General features: G+C 39.6%; 1 protein-coding gene across 1 annotated transcript in view; it reads right to left on the reverse strand.

The window, feature by feature from the left end:
• Positions 1-285: 285 nt before the first annotated feature.
• TTC8 (tetratricopeptide repeat domain 8) overlaps positions 286-12,036 on the reverse strand; it is a 58,806-nt gene continuing 47,055 nt past the window's right edge. Inside the window, exons 10-14 of the mRNA XM_055304539.1 lie at positions 8,832-8,971; positions 7,831-8,005; positions 7,412-7,534; positions 3,017-3,100; positions 286-1,128 (exon numbers count right to left, since the gene is read on the reverse strand). Coding sequence (XP_055160514.1) covers positions 1,012-1,128; positions 3,017-3,100; positions 7,412-7,534; positions 7,831-8,005; positions 8,832-8,971 — 639 coding nt within the window. The 3' untranslated portion in view covers positions 286-1,011. The remainder of the gene's footprint in view (positions 1,129-3,016; positions 3,101-7,411; positions 7,535-7,830; positions 8,006-8,831; positions 8,972-12,036) is intronic.

The raw sequence follows: 12,036 nt of genomic DNA on the forward strand, positions 1-12,036 counted from the left end.
AGAGACAAGTTCAAGAGCCCTTCCAGGATTTTGCATTGTATGGTCCCGGGATCTGGCCTTTCTTGGGGTTGACCACAGGTGGGACTCCGGGCCTGTAACTCCATTTCCAATCCTGATATTCTTATATTGACAATATGATATTCCATAAATAGCTTCTCAGGAAAATACAAAATTGGTGGTACATCAAGTAAAATTAAAATAATGACTTGATTTCTAAGATTACTGGGCTGAAAAATGTGTTTTATCTGAGATGCCTAAAATAAAAACTCACGAAAAATGGCAGAATGATGGTGTTTTACACACTGATTTATTTTAAAGCATAATCTATGAGAAAATGTATAGTGTCTTACAAAGCATTTGATAAATAGCTTTAAATACAATTTTTAAGCTCTAAATAGTCTCTAATTGGGAGGAATATACACACTTTTAGCCATGAAAGTGCAATTTTTATGGTAGATTTCAGACCTCTGAAGCTACATGTTAGCTAATGGCCAGTTTATTGACATTATTATAAAAATTTGAAGAGATTCATGAAAATGTTCCATAAACATTTTTATAAACATCTACCATATAATGTGGAAGAAGTTTTCATGATCTGCTTACAAATATTAAATCCTATCTTTTGGGATCCCTGGGTGGCGCAGCGGTTTGGCGCCTGCCTCTGGCCCAGGGCGCGATCCTGGAGACCCGGGATCGAATCCCACGTCGGGCTCCCGGTGCGTGGAGCCTGCTTCTCCCTCTGCCTATGTCTCTGCCTCTCTCTCTCTCTCTCTGTGTGACTATCATAAATAAATAAAAAAAAAAATTTAAAAAAAAAAATAAATAAATCCTATCTTTTATAATATTATACAAATTATTATTATAAAGTTTGCATTATTAAATTCTTATGTGAACTCCGTAATGTCCTCTTCACTAATAGTGAGCACAGGCTTGTATATCAGATATATATACACACTACTTTTTCCCTTGTGTAATGCCTCCTCATAAGAATATACTTGGTCTGTGGGACAATCAGAGCATAGCAAAATGCTGCTTTAGTTGTTTAATTAAATGTTGGGTATCCACATGACCTGGAAATGCTGCTTCTGACTTCTGAGCAGCAACATAGCTTCTTTGTAAATCTCCAATCTGTAAGAAATACCAGAATAAGACCACAGAATGAGACCACAAAAAAAAAAATGAATAAGAAAGTAAAAGTACTATCTGTATACCGTAGAAAATCAAAGCGTTTTTAAGGGTAAATTGTTTGGTTATGCCACTTTGATTTTAGAATTCTTTCACCTAGATTACAATTCAATCTTGAAAAATAAAATAACCAATTATACTAATAATTTCTGCTCCATTACAGCTGTCTAGTTATGAATTCATAGACTTTGTTTTCTTTTCCTATCACAGGTAGTATTACAAAAATAAAATTACATTTGCATACTATAAGAGCCAGCTCTATATAGTTTCAGAAAGCCTTAGGACAACTATTTGTAATGTACCATAAAGACATATTTTGGTTAGGGTATTATCTTTTAGATAGAAAATTCAAGCAAAAATGATTGTATATAAGATACAATAACATGCTCAGGGAGGTTTTAAATGGTGCTTAGCAGAGTAATGTGGGGGAAGATACCTGGCTTTAGAAGTTTATTAAGGGTATCTCTGATTTTCAATAAATCTAGTGTTAAAGTCCAGTCCCAAAGAAAAGGACACAGCATCTGGATCTGTCTGCATAGATTTGGATTCATGCATACATTTATAAAAAGCAAGAGCTTTTTAGTGTGTGCACACAAAAAATATCCTAGATAATTCAATGCTGGCAGGTTTTTTTTTTTTTTTTGAAACGTGTAATACATATTAAAAAAGTTTCCTAACATACCATTTTCTCTTATGGAAAATATAGTCTTTTGCTTAAAAAATACCTCGTTTGAGTTATATATTATTAAAATGTTATTTAAGTAAATGGCAGCACAGGGCAGTGGAAAACACAGGGGCATCATTGGGAGCTGGGTATAAATTCTGAACCCACCATGGCCATGTGACCCTAGGGGAGTCTTTTAAGCTCGACCAGCCTTGTGTTCATTAGAATGTAAGCTGTTATAAGGTAGCGGTTTTGTTTTATTCAGTGCTAACATCCTCTGTGCCTAGAACAGTGCTCAATAAATGAAACATCAGCTGTAGAAAAAATGAGTCAGGAAGGTGAAGGAAACCTACATGGCAGGTTGATGAAAAATCACAGAGGGTGTGTGGAACACCTGCAATGGTGGTTGGCTCTTAACAAGCCCACAAAAATGACAACTTATGAATGACAACTTAGTTCCAGAGCGGAAATGAAAGTGAGGGTGGCTTCATGTTCATGCTCTGAAAAATGACATTTTCATAATGTCTTCTGGTCTATAAGGAGTCTTTACATCTGCAAACACTTTCAGCCATTTTCTTACCCTGAAAACTCACTTTCCATCTTAAAGGAAGGTTTCTCAGTAAAAGTTAGTTATTCAAAGCCTTTTATTTATTGTTGTTCTTATTATTGAAAATGGCATGATTCCTTTTAGCTCTTGGACATTAACTGACTTGAAATACAGTATTAACAGTTGTATTTTTCCCCATGTTCACAGCTACAACAGCTTTCACTCCTATCCCTCATTTTATGGCAATTATGCCAGAGCCTTGATGGCAACATGGTCTACAGTAAAATACAGGATTTCTTATAAAAGTCAATTACTAAATCTTTCCTCAACCAAGTTACTTAATGAGTATTTTTTCATGACTAAATGTCATATTTTAAAAATAATTCTGCAATCTATAATAATCTATAATGCAATCTGTAATATTAAGTTTAGTCCATATTCAGTGATATATTTTTTAAAGTTTATTAAACTGTCTCTTGAAGTGAAAGACAGGTACATATAATATTTAAAAACACATTTCCATCAAAACATTATTAGAATTTCCTTATTTTTCTATACTTTTTTTTTAAACCAGGAAAGAAAAAGAAACAGATCAGATGACGAACTGATAAAAAGAATACCTTATCAGAGACAGTTGCAAAATTAAAATGCGGCTCATACATATGGGGTGCCAAAGATGATGCAGTTTGTAATAGTGCTCTTGCCTGTATTAAAAAAAGAAAACAACAAAACAAAACAAGGTGTATGAGCATGTATCAGCACTATATTTATGACTTGGGGGTTTCTGTGTCTTCTTTTTTTGGTAAAAGAATCCTTTCCTCAAAATAGCACCTTAATAAACATGATCCTGTGATAAATACAGATGATATTCTTTGTGAAATATGACTTACTGAAATATAATTAGTACTTACATCTTGCCAAAATTATATTAATCATAAAACTGCTTCAAAATATGAAGAAAATTTAAAGTCGAGAACCACTGTTCCTAAAAAGTTACTATTTTATTTTATTTTTTTAAGCTTTATTTTTTTTAAATTCTTATTTATTTATTTATGATAGTCACACAGAGAGAGAGAGAGAGAGGCAAAGACACAGGCAGAGGGAGAAGCAGGCTCCATGCACCGGGAGCCCGACGTGGGATTCGATCCTGGGTCTCCAGGATCGCGCCCTGGGCCAAAGGCAGGCACTAAACCGCTGTGCCACCCAGGGATCCCAAAGTTACTATTTTAATATGACAAATTGAAATATAGTCCTCAATACTAAAAAAAAAAAAAATCTTATTAATCTAGTTTTTATTTATGTTGATTGATTCTTAGGCTTCTAATTACCTGTTATCTAATGCTACAACAAAAAATTTTTAAAAACCACAGTAAATTTCCAACCCCAGAGTTTGGTGTTAGAAGACCAGGATGAGCATTTATTACACTGCTGACCTCAAAATAACAAGTGAATGCAACTGAAAACATCAAACTTTCGGTTCTCTTGAGTTCTCAAAAAGCAAAATTTGCATCCCCTATAGGATCAAAGGATGGTAAATGTACCACTGGCAGGGACCACTGACTGGTGTGAGATGCTCATGCATTCATCTTTAGGACCACAAACTCACCATTCCAAGCTTCTGACCATCCCTCCAACTTGCAGCTAAATCTCTATCTGTGACCTGGAGACAAATCTGTATCTTTTTTTCTTAAATTTTTTTTATTTTTTTTTTATTTTTTATTTTTTTTATTTTATGATAGTCACAGAGAGAGAGAGAGGCAGAGACACAGGCAGAGGGAGAAGCAGGCTCCACGCACCGGGAGCCCGACGTGGGACTCGATCCTGGGTCTCCAGGATCGCGCCCTGGGCCAAAGGCAGGCGCCAAACCGCTGCGCCACCCAGGGATCCCTCTTTTTTTCTTTTTAATGGAAAATAACATATGGGGGGGGGGGCGGTACCTGGGTGGCTCAGTCTATTAAGGTCTACCTTCAGTTCAGGTCATGATCTCTGGGTCCTGGGATTAAACCCCGCATCAGGCTCCCTGCTCAGTGGGGAGTCTGCTTCTCCCTCTGCCCACTCCCCCAACTTGTGCTCTTGCATTCTCTTTCTTTCTCAAATAAATAAATAAAATATTTAAAGAAAAAAAAAAGGAAAATAACATATGGGATGGTATATATTGATTCTCTTTGTGTTTTACAATTATTTTTCTTTTAATTGAGGTGTAATTTTTAAGAATAAAAAGAGGGTAGTAGCATGAAAACTTTCACCAAAATCTTTCAAATCAGTTGTATAGCAAAGAAACTGTAATAAGTAGGAAACAAAATCACCAATGTGGCAACAGAGAAAATCACGAAAGCACTTGTTTCATATGGACATAGGTAAAGTTCCATGACAGAACAAGTTCCCATTTTGGAGTACAGTTGACCCTCGAACAACATGGGTTTGAACTGCATGGGTCCACTTATATGTGGATGTTTTCAATAAATACAGTACTGTAAATGCATTTTCTCTTATAATTTTCTTAATCACATCTCATTTCCTCTAGCTTACTTTACTGTAGAATGCAGTATACAGTACATATGACATAAAATATGTGTTGGTTGACTATGTACGTTCTGGGTAAGGCTTCTAGTCAACAGTGGGTTCTTAGTAGTTATGTTTTGCAGGGGGTCAAAAATATGTGAATTTTCGACCACATGGGGGGTCAGTACCACTAATCCTGTATTGCTCAAAAGTCTTCTGTAGTTAGTTTTTGTTTACAAACTACAAATCCATGGGCAGCCCGGGTAGCTCAGTGGTTTAGTGCTGCCTTCAGCTCAGGGTGTGATCCTGGAGACCCGGGATCGAGTCCCACGTCAGGCTCCCTGCATGGAGCCTGTTTCTCCCTCTGCCTGTGTCTCCGCCTCTCTCTCTCTCTCTCTCTGTCTCTCATGAATAAATAAATAAAATCTTAAAAAAAAATACAAATCCATCTTATTTGGAGGAATTTACGAAATAAAGGCAACATCCAAGGATGTTTCTTTTCTCATTTTGCTACAAGTTTATCACTGTGCTTGGGTGACCAGATGGCAGGTTAACACTAGGTCTGCAGGTAAAGTTACCGGCCTTCCTTGCGTCCCTGTTTCTTTATCTTTAACATATGGAATATCATACTTACCTATCCTTGATTGTCACTAACATTGTATGACTGTACTTAGCATTTTAAGCTTGTTTTTAGAATTTAGTTTATCAAACATCTGCTGTGTGCTCAGTACCATGCTGCCACACCCGGTGCCTTCCACGTATAAGCTGCTCATTCTCGCAGAACACCTTCAGGTGCTGCTGTGACCTCCTTTATATGCTGTCCGTTCATTTCACAAATACTGACCCAGCACCTACCACATGCCAGGCACTGTTTTTGATGCTGAAAACGTAGCCCTTGGAGGACTCAAAGCAGGTCTGTTTTAACGTGGCTGCCATACTACGGTCTATATATAAATATGAACACATCTGATAAAATAAGTATTGTGATAGTACCTGAGGACTCCTTTAGATGTCTGAGATGACCTTTCTTTTCTCTCTTTTTTTTTTTTAGATTTTATTTACATTCATGAGAGACAGAGGCAGAGACACAGGCAGAGGGAGAAGCAGGCTCCCTGTGGGGAGTCCAATGTGGGACTCAATCCCTGGATCCCAGGATCACGCCCTGAGCTGAAGGCAGACACTCAACTACTGAGCCACACAGGTGCCTTTGAGATGACCTTTCTAAAGAGGTGGCAATTGTGCTAAGATCCAAATGACAGAAAAAAGTCCCTGCAGGATATGAAAGAAGAACGTTCCAAACCCTGTAAAGTAAGAAGATGCACAGCACATGTGCAGAGCAGTGAGGCAGCTGATTTGTCCAGAAGTTGGGAAGTCGGTGGGAAAGAAGAAGTGGCAAAAGATGTGGCCTGAGAGGGAGCCAGAGGCTGGATTATGTGGGACCCTATAGGCCAAGGTTTGGATCCACATTTCATTCCAAGCAGAAAGGAAAGACTTTAGAGGATGCTGAGCAAAGTAATGATAAAATCATTCTTGTTTTTTTAAGAAATCCCTTCTGCTGTTGAGAGAAGGGCATGTTATAGGGTAAAATTACTTGCTGACCTAAGTGGAGACAAAAAGACCAGCTAGGACAGTCTTGTAGTAGAGTCAGGGCAGGAGATGAATACAGTTTGGAGAAGGCTGCCAGAGGTGGGGGGAAATGGCCAGGTCCAGGATGGGACTTGGAAGTAAAACTGGCAGGGCTTGCTGAACCTAATGGGGTGGGGGGCAGGGAGAGGCAGCAGGGACAGAGAGGTTTCAAGGGTGGCTCCTGGGATTCTGGCTTGAGCACCTAGCTGGTGGATGGGGGACTGGGAATGGTGTAACAGTCTACCAAGGCAGGGAACACTAGGGAGGTACAGATTTATCCTAATAAAACCAATGGCAGGGGATCCCTGGGTGGCTCAGTGGTTTAGCGCCTGCCTTTGGCACAGGGCTAAACAGTCCTGGAGACCTGGGATCGAATCCCACATCGGGCTCCCTGCATGGAGCCTGCTTCTCCCTCTGTCTGTGTCTCTGCCTCTCTCTCTCTGTGTGTGTCTCTCATGAACAAATAAAATCTTTAAATAAATAAATAAATAATAAATAAATAAATAAATAAATAAAACCAAAGGTAAAGAGATAACAAATGTTAAGTAACTTGTCCAAGGTCAAACTATTAATATATAACAGAGCCAGGAATCAAATCCAGGCCAGTCAAGCCCTAGAGCTCATTTTTAAACTACAGTAGGTAGGGGCACCTGGGTGGCTCAGCTGGTTAAGCGTCCTACTCTTGATTTCAGTTTGGGTCATGATCTCAGGGTCACGGGATCGAGCTCAGGCTCTGCACTCAGTGAGGAGTCTGCTTGGGAATCTCTCTCTCTCAAATAAATAAATCTTTAAAAAATAAATAAACAACAGCATGTAAAGATAACTACATCTGACAGCTTTTCTTGAAAGAAAGCAGACTGTCCATTGTGCCACAGTAGTTCACTGACCTGCTCAATGTGGCCCTTACGCATCTCCAGCACAGCCAGGTTGTTGTAGGCCTCAGCGTGGTTATTGTTGTTGACCAGAGCAAGCCTGAAGCACTGATGGGCCAAATTCATATCTCCTATACCCTTGAAAAGAAAAGCATGTATTCGCACACACAGATCCATATGCTTCTGCCCACCATCTCCTCCCTTCTTTCCTCATGTCTTTTCAGCTACCAAGCAACAAGTACTAATCATAATCAAGTGTCTGTTGTAAGAGGCTTTAACCTGAGAAAACAAGTTCTAGGGTGATGCTCAGAGATCACTTAATTGCTACAGAAGACCATAACCAATGGATTTACCAGAGCTGAACATTGCTTCAAACTAACTTATGGCTGGCTACCTTTTCTATATCAGAAATTACATTAGAGGAAACCACCTACCACAGCTATGTGGCCCAAGTTGTACCAGACGTCAGCTGCCTCTTCTTCGTTTTCAGCCAGAGCAAGGGCACGTTCAAATGAGGTCAGAGTCATATCATACTGCTGGGCATAGAAGCAGCAGAGGCCCAGATTGTTAAAAAGCTGGCAGTTATAAACACCCATCTGCAGGAGTCGCCTTTTCGAAAAAGAGCACACATATTTTGGTGTCAGACCAACCTGATAAATATTAAGACCTATTTTTTTACAAAGTTAGAAATAAATGTTTTACAATTTTTAACACCTCCAAAGAATAGAAAGTAACATAGTAAATGAAAAAACATTTCAAAGCAAATACAAAAGCATGTCTTTTTTAATGGTACTATTCATGGGCAATATATCCAGGAGCGAGGTCAGAGTCCACTTACATAAGTTTTTTTCCCCCAAAAGCTCTGTTAGAGAATCAAATACAAAGAGTCACATAAAGGAAAACCCACAGCATTTTGGTTCATAAAGGTTTGGTGCCAATCAGTGAACCCCCTAAGACCTTTTCATCTAACTTGACGGCTGTGTTTAGGATTTACCTAAAACAGGACAGGGGAACCTGTTTCAGGTCCTAGTCAGGGCTTGGAACCTGGTACTCACTGCTCTTTGCCAATCTCACCACTGTTTCAGTTCTGGGGTCTTATGCTATGTGGTGGTATGAATGGAAGCAGTGATGGGAAGAAGTGCTTCCAGGAACTGCTACACAGTTCCTCATTGACAACAAAATGGCTAACTCATACAATGACATGGTGTTAAAAACTCAACTATCCAGGTATGTTTCCACAAGATGCCAAATATTTGTGCACTTTCAAATTATTAAATGTCACTTTAATGCTCAGAAAACCTCCGGGTGCTTGAATGGTTAGTCTCCTATAGACATGGGCCTATACATTATCTGTCTACATTTTCACTCCACCTTTATTGCTGTTGTCCCAATATATCACAGGAAAGTAGTTCTACGAAGACAACGTAAAACACACCTGTAAAACCGGAGAGCTATTTCTGGTTGATCAGAATAAAAGTGGTTGCTTCCAATGCATGCAATGGCTTCCACATGAGTATTGTCCTGTTTCAAAACTTCTTTGTAGTATTCAGCTGCTGATGAAATATTGTTCATTTCCTGTTCTCCATCAAGACAGAAGAGCAATACTTCATTGCCAAGAAATTATTTTTCTTCTGGCCGATGTATGTTAATTCTATTCAACAAATATTAAGAGCCTACCATGTGCCAGACTATGTTCTAGGCCCTGAGGACAGAATATGAACACAAAGACAAGGCTGCTATCCTCAAGAAGGGTACAGATGGTCAGGAAGACAGGCAAATGAACAAACAATATAATGTCACGCAAGTATAATTGACATGAAGAAAGGCAAAGAGGGGGCACCTGGGGGGCTCAGTTGGTTAAGTGCCCGCCTTCGGCTCAGGTTAGATCCCAGGGTCCTGGGATTGAGCCCCCGTGTTGGGCTCCCTGCTCAGCTGGGGAGTCTGCATCTTCCTCTCTCTCTCTGCCCCCGCTCCCCCTCTTGGGCTCTCTCTCAAATAAAATCTTAAAAAGCGGGGGGAGGGGGCAAGGAGAGAGCGAGGAAAGGATGGAGTAGAGGAGTAACATGATATTTACATTTTTAAAGAGTAACTCGGTGGCTACACACAGGTTATGCCAAAGTAGGTAAGAATGGTAGCAGGGAGACCTGGAGTCCCATCAATAATCATAAATCAGTGTTTTCAATGTTATTAATGTCCTAGCTCTCAAATCCACCTTCAAGGCCAGTGCAGGCTCCACGGCCCTCATGGAAATATCCCTAATGCCCTCACTTCACATAACTCTCTTCTGGCTCTCAGTATATACAACACATGCTGTGGAAACCTCTCACTTGCTCTTATCATATGAGGACTCCTATTTTTTTGTTAGATTTTAATATTTTATCAAATACAAGAGACTGCACTGATTGTAAGAAGCACCCCACAATACTTCCTTATCACACAGAATTTTTTTTTAACCTCTATAGACTTTACTATGTTGCTTTTTTTTTTTTTAATTTCAGGACTCTTTATTTATTTAGAGCAATTTTAGGTTCACAGCATAACTGAAGAGACAATATGGATATAAATGCATTTTGTTTTTCAATATCAAAAAATTACATCTATTGATATTATCACCAATTTCATCCATATCAGTAATACGGAAACAGTTTTGACCAGGGCTCCTGGGTGGCTCAATTGGTTAGGCCTCTGCCTTCAGCTCGGTCATGATCCTAGGGTCCTAGGATCCAGCCCCCTGCTCAGCAGAGTGTCTGCTTCTCCCTCTGCCCCTGTTCTCTCTCTCTCAAATAAGGTAAAAAAAAAAAAAAAAAAAGAAGAAAGAAAGAAGAAAAAAGAAAGAAAGAAGAAGAAAGAAAGAGAAGAATAGTTTTGACCTTGTGGACCCTCTGAAAGGGCCTCAGGGAGCCCTGAGAATCCCTGGACCACACTTTAAGAAATGCTGATATCAAAATATTTGGGGCCTTTCTTCCCACTCTTACTCATTCCCATAAGGCAAATTCAGCATGCTGGTTTCAGCCCCTTCTGGATCTCTTTGGAAGCCAACCTGCCTGCAACATGCCCACCTGCTCTCCCCTGCCATGTGGAGCAGGCTCTCCCAGTAGAGAAGGTGTGCAGGTTGTATAGTCATGTCTGCCGGCTGGGGAGGGTTAGGTTGTCTAACTCAGCGGCAGAACTCTATTAAGTCTTTTAGCCACAGAGCTAAAGCCACATGCTCCAACTCTGCTTTTATTAGTGATAAAGTTAATGGTTTGTCTTCCATTTTTCTGAATCTCATTTCTATCTCTCTGTCGGTTCTCAACTTGGAGTAAAGCGGGTTGATGTTTATTAGTTCCATAAAAGATTCATCAGTTGATCCAAATTCATTCTGTATGTATATTTGTTCACATACTTTGTGTCTAAAATTCTTATTCAAAGTCCTGCCAGGATTTAGTTCCTCAAGAGAAGAGGCCTTTCCATTCATGGTTTGTAGCTGAAAAATAACTGACTTTTTTTTCTTCAAAACATAAGGCTGTTGATATATTCATTAATTGTGAGTTCATTCTCTCCTGAATTTTACACTGCTTTTATGTGCAACTATTCCAAATATTCTTTAATAATTTAAGAATATAAGAATCCACTGAAAAGCATAAATAATAAAAAAAAATTTCACCAGAAGTGTATTTTCTTTTTGGTAAAACAAAAGCCTTGTAAAACTTGAAAAAACAGATGAGCAGTTTAACTCACTCCCCTACAGTCTCCACCCCCACCCCCACACCAAATCCCTACCTCCTGTAGACTGATTGTGTCCTTCCTAAATTCAAATTGAAGTCTTAATCTCCAATATAATAGTATTTGGAAGTAGAGTCTTTGAGAGGTAACTAGGTCATAAGGATGAAGCCCTCATGAATGGGATTAGTGCCCTTAAAGAAGAGACACTGGGGCACATGGGTGGCTCAGTCATTTAAGCATCTGCTTTCTGCTCAGCTTATGATCCCAGGGTCCTAGGATCGAGCCCGCACAAGCACAGAGCCTTCTTCTCCCTCTGCCCCTCCCCCTGCTTGTGCTCACTTGCTGGCTCTCAAATAAATAAAATCTTTAAAAAAAAAAAAAAGACTGACACCAGAAATTATCTCCCTACCATATGACAGTATAGAAAGAAGGCATCTATCTACAGACCAGGAAAAGGACGCTCACTAGGAAATGAATTGACCAGCACCTTGGTCTTAGACTTCCCAGCCTCCAGAATTATGAGAAATAAATTTATGTTCTCTAAGCCTCCCAGTTTATGGTATTTTGTTACAGCAGCCTGAGCAGACTAAGATATTGTCCTTCCAAAGAGTAATCTCCACACGTAGGCAGCACCCTGACCACTGAACCTAAGGGCCCCAAGCCGCATGGGTCCCCATGAACATGACTTTTCTGGCTTCCAGGGCAACAACATCCCACAGAACAAGGCTTCCAGTGTTACACTTGCTAATGGTGGTGTATTAGTCTGCTCGGGCTGCCAAAACAAAATACCATAGACCAGGTGGCTTAAACAACAGAACTTATTTTCCCTCAGTTTTGGAGGCTGAAAGTCCAAGATAAAGGAGCCAACATGGTGGGGATTTGGTGAGGACACTCTTACTAGCTTACAAATGCCCACCTTCTCACTGTTCCTCATA

This window comes from Nyctereutes procyonoides, unplaced genomic scaffold (assembly GCF_905146905.1).
Source record: "Nyctereutes procyonoides isolate TBG_1078 unplaced genomic scaffold, NYPRO_anot_genome, whole genome shotgun sequence".
NCBI classification, from domain to species: Eukaryota; Metazoa; Chordata; class Mammalia; order Carnivora; family Canidae; genus Nyctereutes; species Nyctereutes procyonoides.